The following is an 18340-nucleotide window of genomic DNA, read 5'->3' on the forward strand; positions in this document are numbered from 1 at the left end:
CATGCTAATACACGAGTTAAAAAAGCCTGATTTATCCAAGAGGCTATTTTTCATATATAAAAATCTATGCACATTTACAAGGCTTGTAGTGTAAAAAGTCCAGTTTCTACAATGTGTGTGCAACTGCAAGAGCAAACATGCTGCTCTTGGTTACTTTATGGATGGCTAATACTTATAGCAAGACTACTGTTTTTACCAAGTGGAGCGGAATGAAAGCTGTAGTGCCGGGTTTTGAACACTAGGTGGTGCTGCTAGCCGGAGCTGAATGCAGCATAGTAGGTAAACTGCAAGGTGCTTTGGTGGCAATTTCAAACAATACATGCAAATATGGTGATTTTGTTTGAGCAGCACTTTTAGAAAAGCTGCTACTATAAAGCACACATTGCGTTTCTAAGCTATGTGTTACAGAATATCATCTTATAAAAGCGCTTAGGCTTAATTGGGGACCATAAGGAGATACATTTGTTGAATTAAAAGGCCTTGATTAGAAGGTCCAATGGTGTGAGATCACGTGAACAGACCACCTGTGGCTCCTTCTTAGCAATTTCACAATCATTCATGAAAAGGTCTGTGCACTCGCTGACACAGCTTGAGCTCGATGGAGTGATGTTTCAATTCAGACCTGGAGAAAAAGAGGATAAAAACCAAAAAACTAAACACAAGATCCAGGGGCACTGGCAGGTTTCAGTCCTGACAATCGCCCAAAATGCAAGGCTTCCAAAAATGCTCTTTCAATTGTAGGACGCCCATCAAAGGCTGCAAATGGGGACGTTTAGGGGAACCCTGGCACATCAGACGGACACTCCTCACACACACCACCTTTATTCGCTGCCATTAGGAAAGAAAGATCAAAGTTTGCGCAGATGAAAAGGGTCCATTCCCTGCATTTATACCACATTCAACCAGTCCCACCCACCGCTTTTTTTTTTTTTTTTTACTAATTTAAGAAAGTGGGCTTCTGCAGGCATGTGAAGAGGACTTTAACAATTATGGAGGTGCTCCAACTCAACCCCTATCTCTAATTACAACTTCCTGGTGCTGAAAAGCACACTCTAAAAAGCAACCACAAAACACTGCAAACTTACTTTAAATTTATCAAATGTTTTATTGTCAAAATAAAAGTCTTTTTTTGGCTCTTCCACAAAAAACATCTACACTTTGTACAAATATACAATACTTATAAAGTTTTCTTTTATACACAAATATACATAAGCTTTATATAAATATATATATTTTTTAATCACAAAATGAATGACCCATAAAATAATTAAAAAAAAAACACAGGGGGTACTATTAAGGCTTAATTTATCTTTGACAATGTTATCTGGCACAAGATAGGTAAAAAAATCAATCAGAAAGGTTGTTAAAAAAAAAGGTCTTTGCATGACGCTAGCTACAAGAAGTAATGCCCCAAAGTTGGAGATGAGCTTCCAATTGTTTCATTCCAATGCAAATTGCTTAAGACAGGGCGTGATGGGTTATCTCTCAAACAATTAGCAGTCCTCATAAGCTGCTTTTGTGTTTTCTTTTCTCCATTCAAACCTGCGACAATGGCATCTGCTTGGGGCAAGACACAGAGCTGGCCGTGCCTGACCTCCACGTCAGGCCAGTGCTCACGTCGCTGTACATGGAACCACCGGTGGCCTTGCTACCCCAGCAGCACCTGGTGCAGAAAGTCCTCCAAGAGTCCAAAGTCTTTCCTGACCAGATCCACACTCCAGACGTGATGCCCACCAGAAGGCACATGAAGTACTTTAACATAAAGACGGCGTAGTCCGGCCTGCTGCGGTCCCGCTCATGTAAACAGTTGGAGCAGTTGTGGGTTGTCTCCCACTTCTGCCTGTTGTGCTGCTCGTAGAAGAAACAAGCTACTATAACAGTGGCTGGAACCGTGTAGAGCACCGTGAAAATACCGATTCTAATCATGAGCCTTTCCAGTTTGTCTGTTTTAGTGCCGCCTTGCTTGATGACGTTTCGGATCCTGAATAGAGACACAAATCCAGCCAAAAGGAACATGGTTCCAATGAATAAATAAATTACCAAAGGAGCTAGGACAAACCCACGCAGGTTGTCAAGGTTCTGGTTGCCCACGTAGCAAATCCCAGCCACTGAGTCCCCATCCACAGAACTCAGGGCCAGAACCGCTATGGACTTCATGCTGGGAATGAGCCACGCTGCCAGGTGGAAGTACTGGGAGTAACTGGCTATGGCTTCGTTGCCCCATTTCATCCCAGCGGCAAGGAACCAAGTCAGGGACAAGATGACCCACCAGATGGAGCTGGCCATGCCAAAGAAGTAGATAAGCAGGAAGACCACTGTGCAGAGTGCTGGTCCAGTTGTCTCGTAGTGGATGTGCTCCACGTCATACTCTCGGCTGCAGGCCACCTTCTCGTGCCCAGCGATCAGCCGCACGATGTACCCGACGGACACAAACATGTAGCAGGCCGAGAGGAAGATGATGGGTCTCTCCGGGTACTTGAAGCGCTCCATGTCGATGAGGAAGGTGGCCACCGTGGCGAACGTCGAGACAAAACACAAAACGGACCACAGCCCAATCCAAAAGGCGGTGAAGGCCCGCTCATCGTGGGTGAAGTAGGGACTGTGGCACGGCATGGCACAGTTGGTAATCTGTCCGGTTTTGACACGGTTGTAAAGTGGGTGGCGCTCGGTGTTGACGGGCACCATGGGATCCAAACATGTACAGCCAGGCTCGCAGGGTGCGGCAGGCGGCTTGTACTTCCGAGGAGCTCCAGGTCTTCCCGGCTTCATCTTGGGCAGATTGTACCCCTTCCCCGGGTGGTTGGTGGGCTTGGAGAGGACTGGTGACACAGTGGTGGAGTCTGTTCTGTTGTAGTCCATGCACAGTGTGTCCGGGTTACCTTGTGTCGGCAGTAGGTCACACTTCATCCGGTCCGGCCATGGGAAACCATACTGCCTCATGAGGGGAGCACAGCCAGCCCGAGCTCTCTCGCACACGCTCCTGCACGGCGGGAGCGGCTTCTTGTAGTCCTCCAGACAGATTGGCGTGTACATGCTGCACAGGAAAAACTTAAGATCCGGGGAGCACTGGATCTCCACCAGGGGCCAGAACTGGTGGACCTCCAACCCAGCCTCATCCTGTGTGTCATGATTGAACTGATTGGGCATGTAGGTGTAATTGTAGCCGATGCCTTTGCATAGGGGCACGGCTATTTCCTGGCAGGTGATCTCCTTGGCGGTGGTGCAGCTGTATCTGGGCAGGAGGGCGAGTGAGAGGAGCAGGTAAATCCCAAACTGATCTGGCTCCATCTCTCAGAACAGCGTGGCGCCGTCGTGCTGTAAAATCCCCCTTCTGCTCGGGTTAGATTCCACGCAGCGAGCCCATGTCGCGTCTCCGTGGAGCTGGCATGGAGTTGCGAGACTGTGTTTACCAAGATGGCTGAGAGTAGAGTCCGCCGTCTTCTATCTCGTCACTATCCTCTCAAACAATGATCCGCTGCTGTCTTAACACACACACACACAAACAATCGTGTGTTTTCCTACTCTTATCTCTTAAAACAACGCATTCACCTGGAATGTTATTCCTTTTTTGCGGTTTCTCATTCAAATCAGTCGCTAGCTGACCAAGCGGTGCATTTATACACAAGAGGCTGGCGGGTCACACCCCCGAGCTGTTCCACCAATCACAACGGGACAGGGGCGGGGTTTCAGTAAAATCCGCAAGGTTGTACAGTACTGACATGTTTTTGTACACACAAACCAAGAATTACATCTAAAACTACACAATTGTACTTTATTCTGTTTTTGTTTTATTCTGTATTTTGTTTTGTTTTTTCAATTATGTGTACAACTTAATCATTTTGACTAATATTTCGAGTAGCAATAATAATCATTCATTTTGTTAATACAGTGCTTTAAAGACACAGTGACTGTACTAAAGATACAAAATTAAATAAGAATTAACAATACAAGAGTATATTTAAATAACAATATACCAAAAAAGTATTAAAAGCAGCAATAGTAGATTATCAGAATATTGGAAACGCCCCTCACGATGATGCAGTGCAGCGATACACCTCTACAAACCACCACCATAATAAAAATAACATTAACAGTCCAGGTTGCATCGTGTATTGCAACATGCACTCTAACAAGCAAAGTGTGGGTGTGCGTGTGTGTGAGTGAGAGAGAGAGCGAGAGAGACAGAGAGAGAGTTGGAAAATTGGCTCATTTGTGCATGATAAGACTACCCAGGGAGCTGTCTGTCCTTGTGAAAAGCTGTTTTATTTTTCAAATGAGGTGCTAATGCTCCGTTTAACGCTTGCAAAGATCTCCACAGGAGGCGTAATTGCAAGCAGCGGAGAGCAAAGTGTAAAACAGAGGACCTCATATCTGCGTTAACATGCTTACTGCGCTGTGCTGCACTAATATTTAGTTTTTGCATAATTTCTTATTCGTGATTTGTGATTTCATTTGATTAAGTTGTGTCTATCTCAGGCACAACTCTCTCACAACAGTATTTCAAGTATTATTCATATAAAGTATTAACATGATTATAAAACAGTATCGAAGTGGGCGATACTGCTTAATTGGAATGATGATCAAAGATTGTAGGCAAACAAATGTCTTAAACATATTTTTGAACGATTGAACAATATGATAATATAACAACAAAAGACAATGTAATAATATCAAACGACATAACACAATTATTCCCTATTAACACATCCATTTTTTGAGCAAAAAAAAGTGAGTAGTGCATCATAAGTAAACAAAAGCAAAAGCTACTGGCTTGCCTCCAAATGTATTCCCTGAGCAGGGGTGCCATAGGGGGGTAAAGTTAGGACAAAAAATGAGTAATTCTTAAAAAGTAAAAATAGAGGGCACAAGGTGATTTTTTTTTTTTTCATGGGGCCCAGAATTCCTGGCGGCACCCCATCCCCGAGTTTGTAAATGATATAACAATATCTAAATATAACGTTACGCTGTAACAATATGAACAACAAAACGCAGATATTTGTGAAAATAAACACAGTTTAACACGTTTATTGCGGTTAATTGGTTCCATTCCCAACCATGATAGGTGGTTTTCTGCAAAGTAGGATTCAATATTAATATATTTAATATTTTAACATAGAAAACCTGTATATGACCTTCTAAAAACGTTTTTGATTATTTTTTTTAACGATTACAGGCCTGTAGAGATGACATAACACACATATAACCACCTTTATAGTCGTATTACCTCATATAGTAGACATAATAAGCAATACTAAGACATAATAACTCAGTGTTAGCATTGCACATGAAATAACACACCTATAGCCACCTTTATGACCTCATATAGTAGACATAATAAGCAATAGTAAGACACAATAACTCACTGTTAGCATTGGTAAGGTTCCTTTTTGTAGTATCCTGAATGTAATGTGGGTCATTAATAAAAAGATGCATCATCACTATGATGTTTGTCACTTGATTGATATCAGGATATCTGCCATACATAGACGTACACGCCCACAATAATGCTACTTTGTTTCCACCACATGGCACACCGTTAATGCAAGCTAAGGGATCTCTAAAATGACACAAGAGATGGCTGCAGCTTCAACGATAGCATCTGCTATCATCTGCTTCATCTCCAATGCCTGTCACACGAGCATCGATCCGATACTGTCACTACTCTTGGTGTCAATGGTATCGATATGTGGATCGACCCCACCCCCTAATTTGTCGTACTGTGTTCCCTCGTTTATTGTGGGGGATAGGTTCCCAAAATAGCCCGCAATAAGTGAAATCAGCAAAGTAGCCAACTTCATTTGTTTACAATGATGATATACTGTATGTTTTAAGGCTGTAAAACCCTCGCTGTACACTTTATACACTTTTCTCAGACAGGCATTAACAGGTCCTCACATTTCTCTCTTGTTTAAACACTCAAAAAAAACACAGAAGACGTGGCAGGGGAGATTGATTGACAATGATTTACAGCCAATCAGGATGGAGAAAACACTGGGGGGTGCAGACAGACATAAGCGGGAAGAGAGAGAGAGAGCGAGACACTCCACTTCCCACAATGCAATTCTTCTTAAAGGGCCAGACACGGCCTGTAATAGCCTTCATAGCTGTAATAAAAAAAAGAAGCACTAACAAAAATCAGCGTAACAGTGAACCCGCGAAAGAAGAACCGCAATAGAGCGAGGGAACACTGTATTTCAGTTTTATTGCTACTATAACGTCCTGATTCATCCAAAAAGGAGAGAATTAGACATGTACCTCTATCGAAAAGGTTCTATTATGAATTAGCCTGCATAGCATTCTTTTGTAATCATCACTTTCATAACTTACTGATACAACACCTTTCTAATATCAGCGTAATATGCAGGTGACAGTATTACTCCAAATATTCTCTCATACTGTAACATCAATGTTGACAAGTGAACCACAAATGAGTTTGCCACACTTCAACTTCACAGTTTGTCATCTTTTTTCTGGTCTTCATGGGTTCCATTTACAGTTTTAGACACCCTGTCAAAAATTGAATTTATTGGCGTAAATCAAGTTTTTACTGAATAAAGTCAACAAAATAGCTTATGGCATCTGGTCCGGATCCCTGGGGGAGGTGGGGTGTTCAGGGCACATGTGGCCTGGGTATGCCTTGGGATCCCCCAGGAGGAGCTGGACAACTTAAGTCAGGCATATTGGTGCAAAGTACGGGAAGATAAGGAGCTAAGTGGGTGTCTTGCTTATTAACAAAGGTATTGTGGCGACCTGGCAGTTATGCATCGTGTTAGAGTTGGTTGTTTTTGTAAGTGGCTGGAGGGTGCAGTGGGTAACAACACTGACGCTTGGGACAGGGGACTGGAGTTTAGATGCTAGTCAGGGTGAATGGCAATATATTATTATTTTTATTATTATTATTACCTTTTTCTTTCTTTTTTCTCTTTTTTTAACAATACTGGCCCTCAAAGTGTCTGCCGAGAAAAAATCTTCCTGGTTAAGTCCCCACTGAATGCTCAGGTACTTAATGATTTGATGGTGTTTTTGGATCATTTTTGTGTTTGGACATTGCGGCGCCTTTCAATTTTCACTCTCTTTGTGATTGTCAAAGCTTGTATTGTCCTGTGATTCACTGGCAACCACACCAGTATCAACTAGGATAGCATGGATGGATGCATGGATGGATGATTGATGACTAATGGATGGATGGCTGAATGATGGATGGATAGATGGATGATGGATGGATGAATGGATGCATGGATGACTGACAGATGGATAGATGGATAGATGATGGATGGACGGATGGATGATGGATGGATGATGGATGTATGAATGGATGGATGATGAAGGATGGATGATGGATGTATAAACGGATGGATGATGATGGATGGATGGATGGGTGATGGGCGATGGTTGTATTGATGGATGGATGGATGCTGGATGGATGTATGATGGATTGATGGATGGATGATGAATGATGGATGGCCTTTTATCATGCATGCTCTTGCACATTCATTACATCCTACGTGAAAATAGATGGGTGTATTGATGGATGGATGGATGCTGGATGGATGTATGATGGCTGGATGGATGATGGATGGCCTTTTATCATGCATGCTCTTGCACATTCAGTACATCCTACATGAAACTAGAGGCCACAAACAAACATGTTGCATTCACTGTGTTGATATTACTTTTGCACAGGAGCCACATCTTTATGATGCGATCTAACTACAAGTATTTTTATAGCTTCGACTCAGTGGCCATAGTGAGTTTGCTTGGACAGCACAGCTTAATTCAAGGAGTTGAGAGGACTGTTACTGGCTGGCAGGTGAGTTCAGAGAGCCAGCTCTGTGCTGGTTTATGCACGTCTCGGTGACTTCTTCTTTATGCATGCAAAGGATGGTGTTAAAGCTCCCGTTATGTGTAAACATACCCCCCCCAACACTAAAGCCTTTCAACTAACATCAGGAACCAAAGTTAATGTGTTCCATTGAAACAGCAATTCTGCCTGGCATAATCAAGAGCTCCAAGAGGGAGCCCATCAAGTGTGACTGCTTCCTGGAGCCTAGACTATATGAGATGATGAGATGGAGCTATGCTAATGCCACTTTATCTTGTAAAGGGGAAAAGTTTGGAGGAGATTTAGCCTTTATCTGCTGGACACAATTCCAAGAGCTTTGGTGGCATTTAGCGGGCTCTCACTAACCCTAGACTTCATTAGCCATGTTTGCTCAGACCTCTTCTCTGTAAAGAGGTAGAGGAAGGCTCCCCAGGCTCCGGCCTATAGACTCTCCATATGGGGCTTGTTTGCTTATGGCTGGCCCCGGTTAATCACTTTCAGGTGGAGCTGAAGTAGGAGCAAGCAAGATGGAGCAAGGCTGAGGGGGATTTGGGGGAGAGTTTGAAGAGACACAACTTTTTCTAAATGAGGTGCTCCTGAGGTGACAAAGTGTGGAGCGTGTACCCTGTGAATTAGCTCACCTAGGGCCCATTACCTTAACAAACACAGCCGGCCCCTCCAATCAGCCTACTGCTGGGAGTACGGCCCCTCTAAAACCTCCTTTACAAGCCCAGTCCCTGTGTGACCAACCACTGGCTGTTTTCTATTGAGTGAGAGGAACAGCCAAGTTAACAAGTTAACAAAGCCTTGCTTTGAAGCTGGACATTACCACAACTAACTTTTTCCTATGATTTGTACAGTGGCAGAGACATTGTTTTGTTAGAAATAGCCTGTTTTCATTCAAATTCAGTTTCATTCATGTTAATAAAGAATTGAAAATGATGTGTGTGTTTAACAGAAGACCTATACTTATGCAAGATGGCGGCACAAAGCCCATCTCTTCCAGATTTGCAGTTTTGTATTATTTTGGTCATATGGGGTCTGGTTTAATATCGTACACTCAACAAGAGCTTGTGGATATTGGATTTCACAGAAGCAACATTTTATCACCCATCTTCGAGTCATCCCTGAGAGCTCCACAGTACTGAGTTGACGCACTCCACACAGCCAGGCGGAAGTGCTTGCAAGTGGCGTCAAGAACGTAAACAAAGGTGATGAAGGCACGGAGGAATACAATATAACACCAAGCTAGCACACCGCACAGACTGTCCTTACCCAGCATTTTTATTGCTAATGTGCGCTCTCTTGTGAATAAAATGGCTGAGTTACGATTCCACATCACCCACAGAGTAAGAGAGTTTTGGACTGCTACATCATCATTTTCACAGAGACATGACTAAGCAGCAGACAATGCTATTGAGCTAGCAGACCAACACACACTTCGAGCTGGTAGAACAGCAGCTGAAACAGGCAAGACCAGAGATGGAGGACTGTGCATCTGTGTCAACTGCTTTCACTAAATAAATAAAGGTACACTAGGTCCCCAACTAACGAACACAATTGGTTCCAGACGATCGTTCTTATGTCGAATTGTTCTTAAGTAGGGGAAAAGGTAATATTACCAATGATATAGGTACTACATGTACGTGTATATAGTATATGTGTATGTATGTAAATATGAGTTTGGATGCAGTAGTAATATTAAACCAGGATAATTAATGAAAAAAAACAATAATAAAAATGATATAATAATATGTAATGATAAATGTTATTTACCTTTGAAGAGGAGTGGTCGAGCATACGTCGTTGTGGTGGAGGAGGAGGAGTTATTGAAAAAAAGGACAAATGGTGGTGGTCGCTAGACTCTTCTAAAAGAGGTAGTGTTCTGTGGGTGGTGTAGAATTAAGCAGGCCTATTAACTCTTCATAAACTTTAATCACACGCTCTGTCCGGGTTGTATAATTTAGCTTTCCATTTAGCTTTATCTCCCCAGCGTCTAACTGTTCCTCTGTTGGTCCCGTTAGCTCTAACGCTGCCTCTGTTGGTCCCATTAGCAGTGTCACAGTGCCCCCTACTGGTCAAGCATGTACAGTAGCAGTATAAATACTGATTGAGCGACTACAAGGCAAAATAAAATCAAATATAGACCAGTCGGCTTGTGTTCGTATCAACGAATGTTCGCAAGTCGGGTGTTCGTAAGTTGGGGACCTAGTGTATTGTTGTTGCACACCTACCATATTTATTTGTTTATTTGAGTGTTTTAGCCTTTTCCTTTAAGGTGGAAAAAGTCTCAAATGAGATCTGTTTAATTGTAGGGCTCGCCATTAGCTGTGCTTTTTTTTTTTTTTAAAGGATAAAATTATAATAATATAATGTATAATGGACTATTAGTCGACAATGAAGAAAATCTAACAAATCAGATTTGAAAATCTTTAGTCGAAGACAGCCCTAGGGAAGCCTAATAATAATAATGATTAATAATAAAAAACAGTGTGATTTCTTCAAGACCAAAACACATGGCCCTGACCAAATTAGTGCCAGAAAATTGCGATCTCAATTCCATGCCTGAAAATTGTGATTTACATTTATAATTTCGTAAAAAGCAAAAAAAAAATGTGATATAGATATTAATGACATAGCTTTGTGTTACCTTTAGTTATTAATAGCCCACGTCAGCTTTTTCCTGCTACATGATGCTCAGTTTTTCAATTTTTGCTATTTTTTGCTTCAATATGATTTCTACAATGTGTTGCGGGGCCAATACAAAAATGAGCCACACTTTGGACACCCCTGGACTGGTCGGCAGTCAATTGCAGGGCACATATACATAGACAAACAACCATTCACTCTCACATCCATACCTATGGACAATTTAGTGTCGCCAATTAACCTAACACGGTGGCGTAGTGGGTAGTATGTTGACCACACAGTCAGGAGATCGGGAAGACGTTCGAAGGGTTTGAATCTCCGTTGGCCATCTCTGTGGGGAGTTGGCATGTTCTCCCCGTGTGTGCATGGGTTTTCTCCGAGTACTCCGGTTTCCTCCCACATTCCAAAAACATGCATGTTAGGTTAGGTTAATATGAAGACATAACTAGTACAATGGTTTTCTCCCAAGTCACAGCAAGTTATACTTCTAACACATTGAAATGTGTGTTTTGCTGCTGAAAAGTCAAATGTAAAACCCATGATCCATATTTGTAATGAGAGTACATTTGGATGACAGCATATTGGCTCCAATAGGAAGTCATGTTGAATGGAGATGACAAAGTCCTTGATGCTGTGGCATGACCTTAAAAAGGCACTTCATGCTGGAAAACCCTCCAATGTGGCTGAACAACAATTCTGCATAGATGAGTGGGCCAAAATTCCTCCACAGCGCTGGAAGAGACTCATTGCAAGTTATCACAAATGCTTGATTGCAGTTGTTGCTGCTAAGGGGGGCCCAACCAGTTATTAGCTTTAGGGGGAAATCACTTTTTCACACAGGGCCATGTAGCTTTGGTATGTAGTATGTACCGGACCGTCGTGGTGAAGAGAGAGCTCAGCCGTAAAGTAAAGTTCTCAATTTACCGATCGATCTATGTTCCCACCCTCACCCATGGTCACGAGCTTTGGGTTGTGACCGAAAGAACGAGATTGCGGATACAAGCGGCTGAAATGACTTTCCTCCATAGGGTAGCGGGACTCACCCTAAGAGGTTGAGGAGCTCGGTCATCCGGGAGGAGCTCAGAGTAGAGCCGTTGCTCTACTGGCTCAAGAGGAGCCAGTTGAGGTGGCTCGGGCATCTAGTCCGGATGCCTCCCGGGCGCCTCCCTGGTGAGGTGTTCCGGGCATGCCCAGCTGGGAGAAGGCCCTGGGGCAGACCTAGGACACGCTGGAGGGATTATGTCTCACAGCTGGCCTGGGAACGCCTTGGTGTCCTCCCAGTGGAGCTGGAGGAGGTGGCCGGGGACGGGAAGTCTGGGCTTCCCTACTGAGACTGCTGCCCCCATGACCCGGATAAGCGGAGGAAAATGGAATGGAAGGATGATCTAAAACATTTAAGTGTGACAAACATGCAACCCCCCCCAAAATAGCAAAAATACATAATAATTATATTATTATCCCTTTTGCACATCTCAGTCTCAGTATTTAATGACTTCTTAATTATTTATTTAATTTCTTAAGTGTTGTGTATATGTAGTGAGAGCTAATTTAACCAAAGTCAAATTCCTTGCTTGTGTAAGCATACGTGGCCAATAAAGCTGATTCTGATTCTGAAATGACCCGTACATAGTTTCAAATTAGACAACTTTTAATGACGTGTGTCTTTTTTTGGTCATATTACTGTGCCAGCCGCCAGAAATGGAGTCCAGTGTCTCCATGCATGCTCTTCCTCACTCTTCCTCCTCTGTTGTGCTCCACCTCCCTATCTAAGACCTCCTGTCTGGTCTGCGGGTGGTGCGCTGAGAAAACAGATGGTGCAGGCGAGGATGAACGCCGACGGAAAAGGAGAGAAGAGCAAGAGAGGCAGAAAATGGCAAGGTAGGGAAAGCACAAGCAGAAGGGTGGGATGACAGCAGATGTGCAACACAAATGGCCTTGCAGAGTTTGCAACTCATTCTTGTCGCGATTAAACTCCCAAGTCTTTCTTGTTATGCAGATCAGAGGCTAAGCAATGCCCCTGATGAGCCACCCTGGCATCTTATAGTCCTCATTAGCCGTGTGATTAAAACATGATTATGTATGTAAGCAAAGGTACAACCTTCACGCCAAGTTCATACTAACTATATTTGAAGCTCTTCACTGGTGTGTAAACAAGAGAAAAGTCCCCAAGGACAACTGGTGGAACATGGATGACCTTATCTAGTGCATAATTGCTGCCTCCACCCCTCCTCCAGCTGTCTATGGACAGAAAAGCCTCAGAATCTCAACAAGCTTTACCCACCCCTTCAAATAAACTCTGACAGTCATGTCATTTCCAGATAAATAATTCACTGGAATTCATGACGATCATATCGGCCAAACGATTCTCATGAGCAGACAGTGTATGATGATGTCAGTCCTTCCTGGCGGTCAGTGGGCAGCCATGCCAAAGCAATGATAGTGTATTTTCATTCTAATCGTGGGGAGCATATTTACACAGCTTTATTGCATAGGAGCCTATAACATATTGTATCAGAGCATATTACATCACTGGCCAACACTTACAAAAGATACACTTCAAAAAGTCAAACTTGAAACATCTGAAATTAAAAGTGCTTCTTTTTTACTTCAGAAGACTTTTGTTCTTACTAGCTTTGACTATTTTGCTTATCTTATGGAATATATCTAATCTGTGTTATATACTTCAAAAATGAAATTAAGCCAACAGAACCCGTAATATCATTAGGTACTAACATAATTGTAATTTTTTAAGTAAATACACTTAAATACACATACATGACACTTTCAGAAGTTTGCATTCATGTACACAGACCCACCCTGCACCATGTGCTCATTTGAATAAATACATTCAGCTCTGACCTGCAAAATCAATAAATATAGACTTTTACATTCTGAACACCCCGCGACCCGAAGGAGGATAAGTGGCATAGAAAATAGATGAATGGATGGATGGATGGGCATTCTGGACATTTCTGAATAACAATAAGAGTAGGCCACGATAGTTTGGTTATGTGACATCATTTGGATTTACTCCAAACACATGTATTGAAACCTAAATATTCTTACAGTGTTTGACCACAAAATAACCTGAAATGTGGCATTGATTGCAGGCTTGAGGATAAAGGATTAAGAATAAAAACGGTATTGTAATGTCAACCAGGACAAGGAGGTGGCCCATCAACAATCTCTCTATTGCAAAGACAAAACAGGCTATTGCCAGCCATGCCAAAACAACATCAGCAAAACAAAACTGTCCTCTATGAACGGAGACACACACATATCAGGGCTCATGATGTTCACAGTCAGTCACAAATCACAAAACTCTAATGCTACAGTACACATCAATGCCAGGTTGCTGATATAAATGATTAGGCAGTGCAGTGGACTTAGTATTGACATGGAAAGGTTGCTCGTGCTGGATGGATTCTTTTTGATTACTCTTTCATTTCATTTTTGTATTTGGTGTTTTTATGACTTTATTTTATGTGTATGGGGTGAGTGGCTGAGGAGATCATTTTGCTATAATTCCGGCATAAGATCCGATTTACACCAAAACTCTTATCACAGTCTAGGAACGGAACTTGTGCGTATCCCAAGGACCACCTGTATATCTCATTATGTGGTGTGTATTTACCTACATTGGTTTGGATTCAGCATCTTTAATGCACATCCTTCCATGTTTCTGTGTGCTAGATCTACGTACATTTCTAAATTTTTATTATAATGGCAAGTACGGTCAAAAGTAGCACTCAGGAAGTTGGGTCAGGCCTCATGAAGTAAATAATGTAGATGAATATGGGTACGGGCTTGAATGACATTCTATGTGAATGAAGCATCAGAGGTTGAGAAGAAGAAGGGAGGAAGAAGTGGAGGAAAGAACCTCACTGAGGTATGCCTGATGTCTGATTGACAAGCTACACGCTAAGCTCACCTGAGCCTCTAAACTCTTTTTTTTTTTACATCTCTCTGTCGTGATCCTCTTCTCCCCCCTCCTGTATTTCTCCAGGAGAAAGAAACCTGAGGAGGGCCACAGTGAGGTGGAATGGCTTCAGGCTGCGACCCCCTCAAAGGGGGGTCACGGGGAAACAAAGACCATTCAGGTGAAGTGCTCTGAGACAGAGAGGCTCCCAGCACAGATAGCACTCATGTACTCGGGGGTTGCACTGTCAACGCCAACAGACTTGGTGGTGTGTGTGTGTGTGTGTGTGTGTGGGGGGGGGGGGATTTCAGTGAAAAGGAAAAACAGACTGACAGGTGAGTAAACAATACTCTGAAAGTCTGACTGAACATTCCTTTCGGGCAGTGTAGCAAGTTTTATCACACAAAAGTTGCAAATCCTCTTTGTGGGGGCTAAACTAGGCTGAGTTTAAGACCTTACACACCCCGCACAAAGACTTGGGGAGCTCACTGCACTACGCATTAAAGCAAACACTTGTGTGTTTGGTGCGTATCTGCGCTCACAAGCCGTGCAGACAGAATGCTGATGAATGGCTGAGACGTCATTACAGGAGCGGGAGGAAGATGTCCGCCTCTTATCTCATCTATGGAACTACTCTACCGTTTCATGGAAGATAGTATATTTTCTGACTTGATAAGTACAATGGCACTCAGTGCAGCGCAGACCTCCACCAAGGCCCAACAATCCTAATTTGGACCAGCATTTAAGGTGAATACCTACTGTACCTACCTGATTTTTCTGGCAGATTGGTATTAAGAAAGGAAGGCTAATGTAAAAAAAAAAAGTCAACACTAAAATGTTCTTTCTCCCGTGCCCCACCCATGGATATCCTTAAAAATCCCCAAAATGGACATGTCCACAGCAAAGTGGACATTGACATCATGGCAACATTGCAGTGCCACGCAATGCATCGTGTTTAGCACATGTACATTCTCAATGAAAATTGTCATGCGACAGTGGCAACTTGGGGAAGCAGAAGCAAGACATGGAGAGTCGGTAAGAAAGTACTCCGAAAAAAACACTATAAAACTGGTAATAGGATATATTATTATTATTATGAGGCGTTAAGTTTATTTATGTTTTTTTCTCAGGGTTTATTTTCCAGGACCGAAACCGTGACCACCAGCAAATGGCAATAATCTGCCACAAAAATGTCTATTTTTAGCACGCAGCTCGCTTGCCCACCCCAACCTTCTTGCTAGCTTGACATTGCCGTTCTCCTCTGATTTCAGATCAACATTTGCAATAAGGGTGACTGTTGTAATTAATAGATTAGAACCCTCTCCTTTTCTCTTCAGTATGCTTCAGACACTTATTTAAGACATTGCAAGTATAAAATCACCACTGATGGATGATCATTTAAGACGATCCATGAACAGATGGAATCGGAGTCATGTACAAGTTATTTAGAAGCTATAGTCACAGCATCTACAGAATGGTGCGTTCAAGAACTGGCGAGCAAAGTGCAAAGACTCAACGGTAGACTAAAAAACATTACCAGTGAAGCAAAAAAGACAAACATGTAAAACATGTGGTACATGAATGCTTTACATTAGACCAGTATTATAACATATTTATAAAGTATTACAGTCTTAGCGTAAACGGATGTGTTTTCTGCAGAAAAAAATTGCCTATTTTCATAGAAAACTGTTATGGGAGGTGGCACGTGTGCCATGAGTTTGTGGACCCCAGAGCAGAGACAAACGGTGTGGTGTAAAAAAAGGTATTTTAATAATAACAAAGGCAGCTCACAAAGGAGAAAAAGCAAAGTACAAAAAACGGCGCCGGTGACAAATGGTCAGCTGGAAGCTAATAAAGTACAACTAAAAGGAAAAAGTAGCAATGAGGGAAAATACTCAAGAAGCTCATAGTTAGTAGCGAGGGAAAAATGGTAAAAAGAGAATTACTAGCAAACGTGGCATGACGGATCAAAGCATGCACGTCGCTGGCGAGGATTCACAACAGTCTAACAAAGGACTAGCAAGACATGGCTTAAGAAGGCCCAATTGCTGACGAGAAGTAGGTGTGCTGGTCAGACCAGCAGGAGGGAGGCGTCATCTGCAGGACTGCAACGAGACAGCAGAGGGCAGCAGACCAAGCAGAGTGCAAATCGTGACAATACCCCCAAAGTAATTTCAACAAATAATAAAAAAAATATTTTTTGAGCTAAAATCTGCAGCTGGTGAATGCTGAATGAGAATATGTGGGGATCCACTGTATGATTACTATTGTGTGTAAGTTTATTTCACACTGTGCTGTGAGCAAAACCAAAGAAGCTTCTTGCAACAGAATGCCATCTGCTGGATTTTGTGAGTACTGCCCACTCGTTCCTCATATGTTCACATGGTGAGCTACAAAAATCCAACTTCTGTAGAAAAAATTGTGTGCAGTTGCTGGTTTGTGGGTTTCAGTAATGAGGATATCCAAATGGTGAAAGTGTGTTGATTATTCTCCTTTTACCATGCCAAATTCAAAATGGGGCAAAAGCACAGTCTGAAATTCCAGTGCAGTGTGTGTAAAGTAAAATGCACGAGAGAAAGCCCGGTTGGGGCAGCTCATGAGTTAGCTCCAAGCAACAACCCTCAGCTCCCCAGTGGACGAGGCCTGAGCGCTCACAGTCCCATCTTTCATTGTCACCTCGGGCTGCTTCCATATTTTAGGCTGTCTACAAAGCCGCTGCGCTAAAATGTGCTACGTGACTAAACTGTAGCTTTTAATCTGTGTCTAACCCCCTCAACTCTCCACTTCCCTCCCCTCCCCCTCATCCATCTTTCTGTCTCCTCATTTCTCCAAGCAGGGTTCACTCATGTGTTTGTCATTCTCGTGCCTTTTCTACCTTTTTTTAAGCTATTGAATGCTGCTTTCTCAACATTCCCCTCACCTGCCTTCTCTGTTTCTCCCACTTGCCTTGGGCCTAATTATGAGATAGCTGTGAATAAATACATGCATTTTTTTTAACGAAAGGGTGTGGGAAGCATGTTGGTGGGGTCGGAACCTTGTACTCTGTTTTGCTCCACAGCAGGCAGTTTTTTTCAAGGAGGTTTTTTCCGATTCCCTACAAAGTGGAATGGTCGCCGTTCCTGGGCGCAGTAATCGCGCCTCATTCATTCTCACTGTAATGCTGGCTTGCTAAACAGGCTATGCAATTTGGGGCCTTCAATAGTTGGCTAATCAGGGGACAAAAGCTGCAGCTCAGAGGCCATTAGGCCTCTAGGAAGTGCTTCCATTGTAAAGAGTGGCCTGTGATGCCTTCATCTTCCACCCATCTGGGTGGGAAAGGGTGGAGGTGGGACACTTGTACACCTGAGCTCATTCATTACACTGCGTGAGTGATAGCTCCAGCTTTAGACAATGTAGCAGTAAACCATCCACTGCTGCAGATGCTGGGAACGCTTGAACACTTATTATCAACATGTGCAACAAAGCACTCCACAGGTTCAAAAATGAGTAGAAAGAAACAATTTATTTCATCCTACCACTTCTCCATGTCCCAGGAATTATTCATAGTTTGTTCACTTCCTGTGTTTAACATCATAATAAATACTGCAAGTATAGGATGTATGATGATCAATGTCTTAATCATGAGGAATCAATAAGTGCAGCTGGACAACTGGCATCAAAATTGTATAATGACCAGATAATTGTATAATGGTTTCCCTGAAAACGTTTGTCAGAATTTTACCCCAGTTTTCACACACTGTCTGTTATTGCACATTATTATAGATTATAACAAAGTAGTCCCTTTTGCTGTGTGCTGTATGATTCCACAGAATGGAGTGCCCAAACTAAACAATGTTGCTGACTCACCATCCGTGCATTTTTTATTGACTGCAAATAACCTGCCATGGGGCCAAAGAAAATTGACAGTGCCAGAAATTTGATAAAGAAGGCGAGAAACACCAGAAGAAAGA

The 18340-nt window shown here is 42.7% G+C and overlaps 1 protein-coding gene across 1 annotated transcript; it reads right to left on the reverse strand.

Moving 5' to 3' along the window:
- Nucleotides 1-1115: 1115 nt before the first annotated feature.
- fzd8a (frizzled class receptor 8a) lies at nt 1116-3620 on the reverse strand. The gene has a single exon (XM_054766281.1). It carries the CDS (start codon nt 3286-3288, stop codon nt 1537-1539), a length of 1752 nt encoding a protein of 583 aa, XP_054622256.1. The 5' UTR covers nt 3289-3620; the 3' UTR covers nt 1116-1536.
- Between the last annotated feature and the right edge of the window lie 14720 nt (nt 3621-18340).

This window comes from Dunckerocampus dactyliophorus, chromosome 21, assembly GCF_027744805.1.
Source record: "Dunckerocampus dactyliophorus isolate RoL2022-P2 chromosome 21, RoL_Ddac_1.1, whole genome shotgun sequence".
Classification (NCBI taxonomy): domain Eukaryota; kingdom Metazoa; phylum Chordata; class Actinopteri; order Syngnathiformes; family Syngnathidae; genus Dunckerocampus; species Dunckerocampus dactyliophorus.

Bases quoted from the DNA above. Each gene is read 5' to 3' on its own strand.
- fzd8a (XM_054766281.1), bottom strand. From the start codon at position 3,288: ATGGAGCCAGATCAGTTTGGGATTTACCTGCTCCTCTCACTCGCCCTC.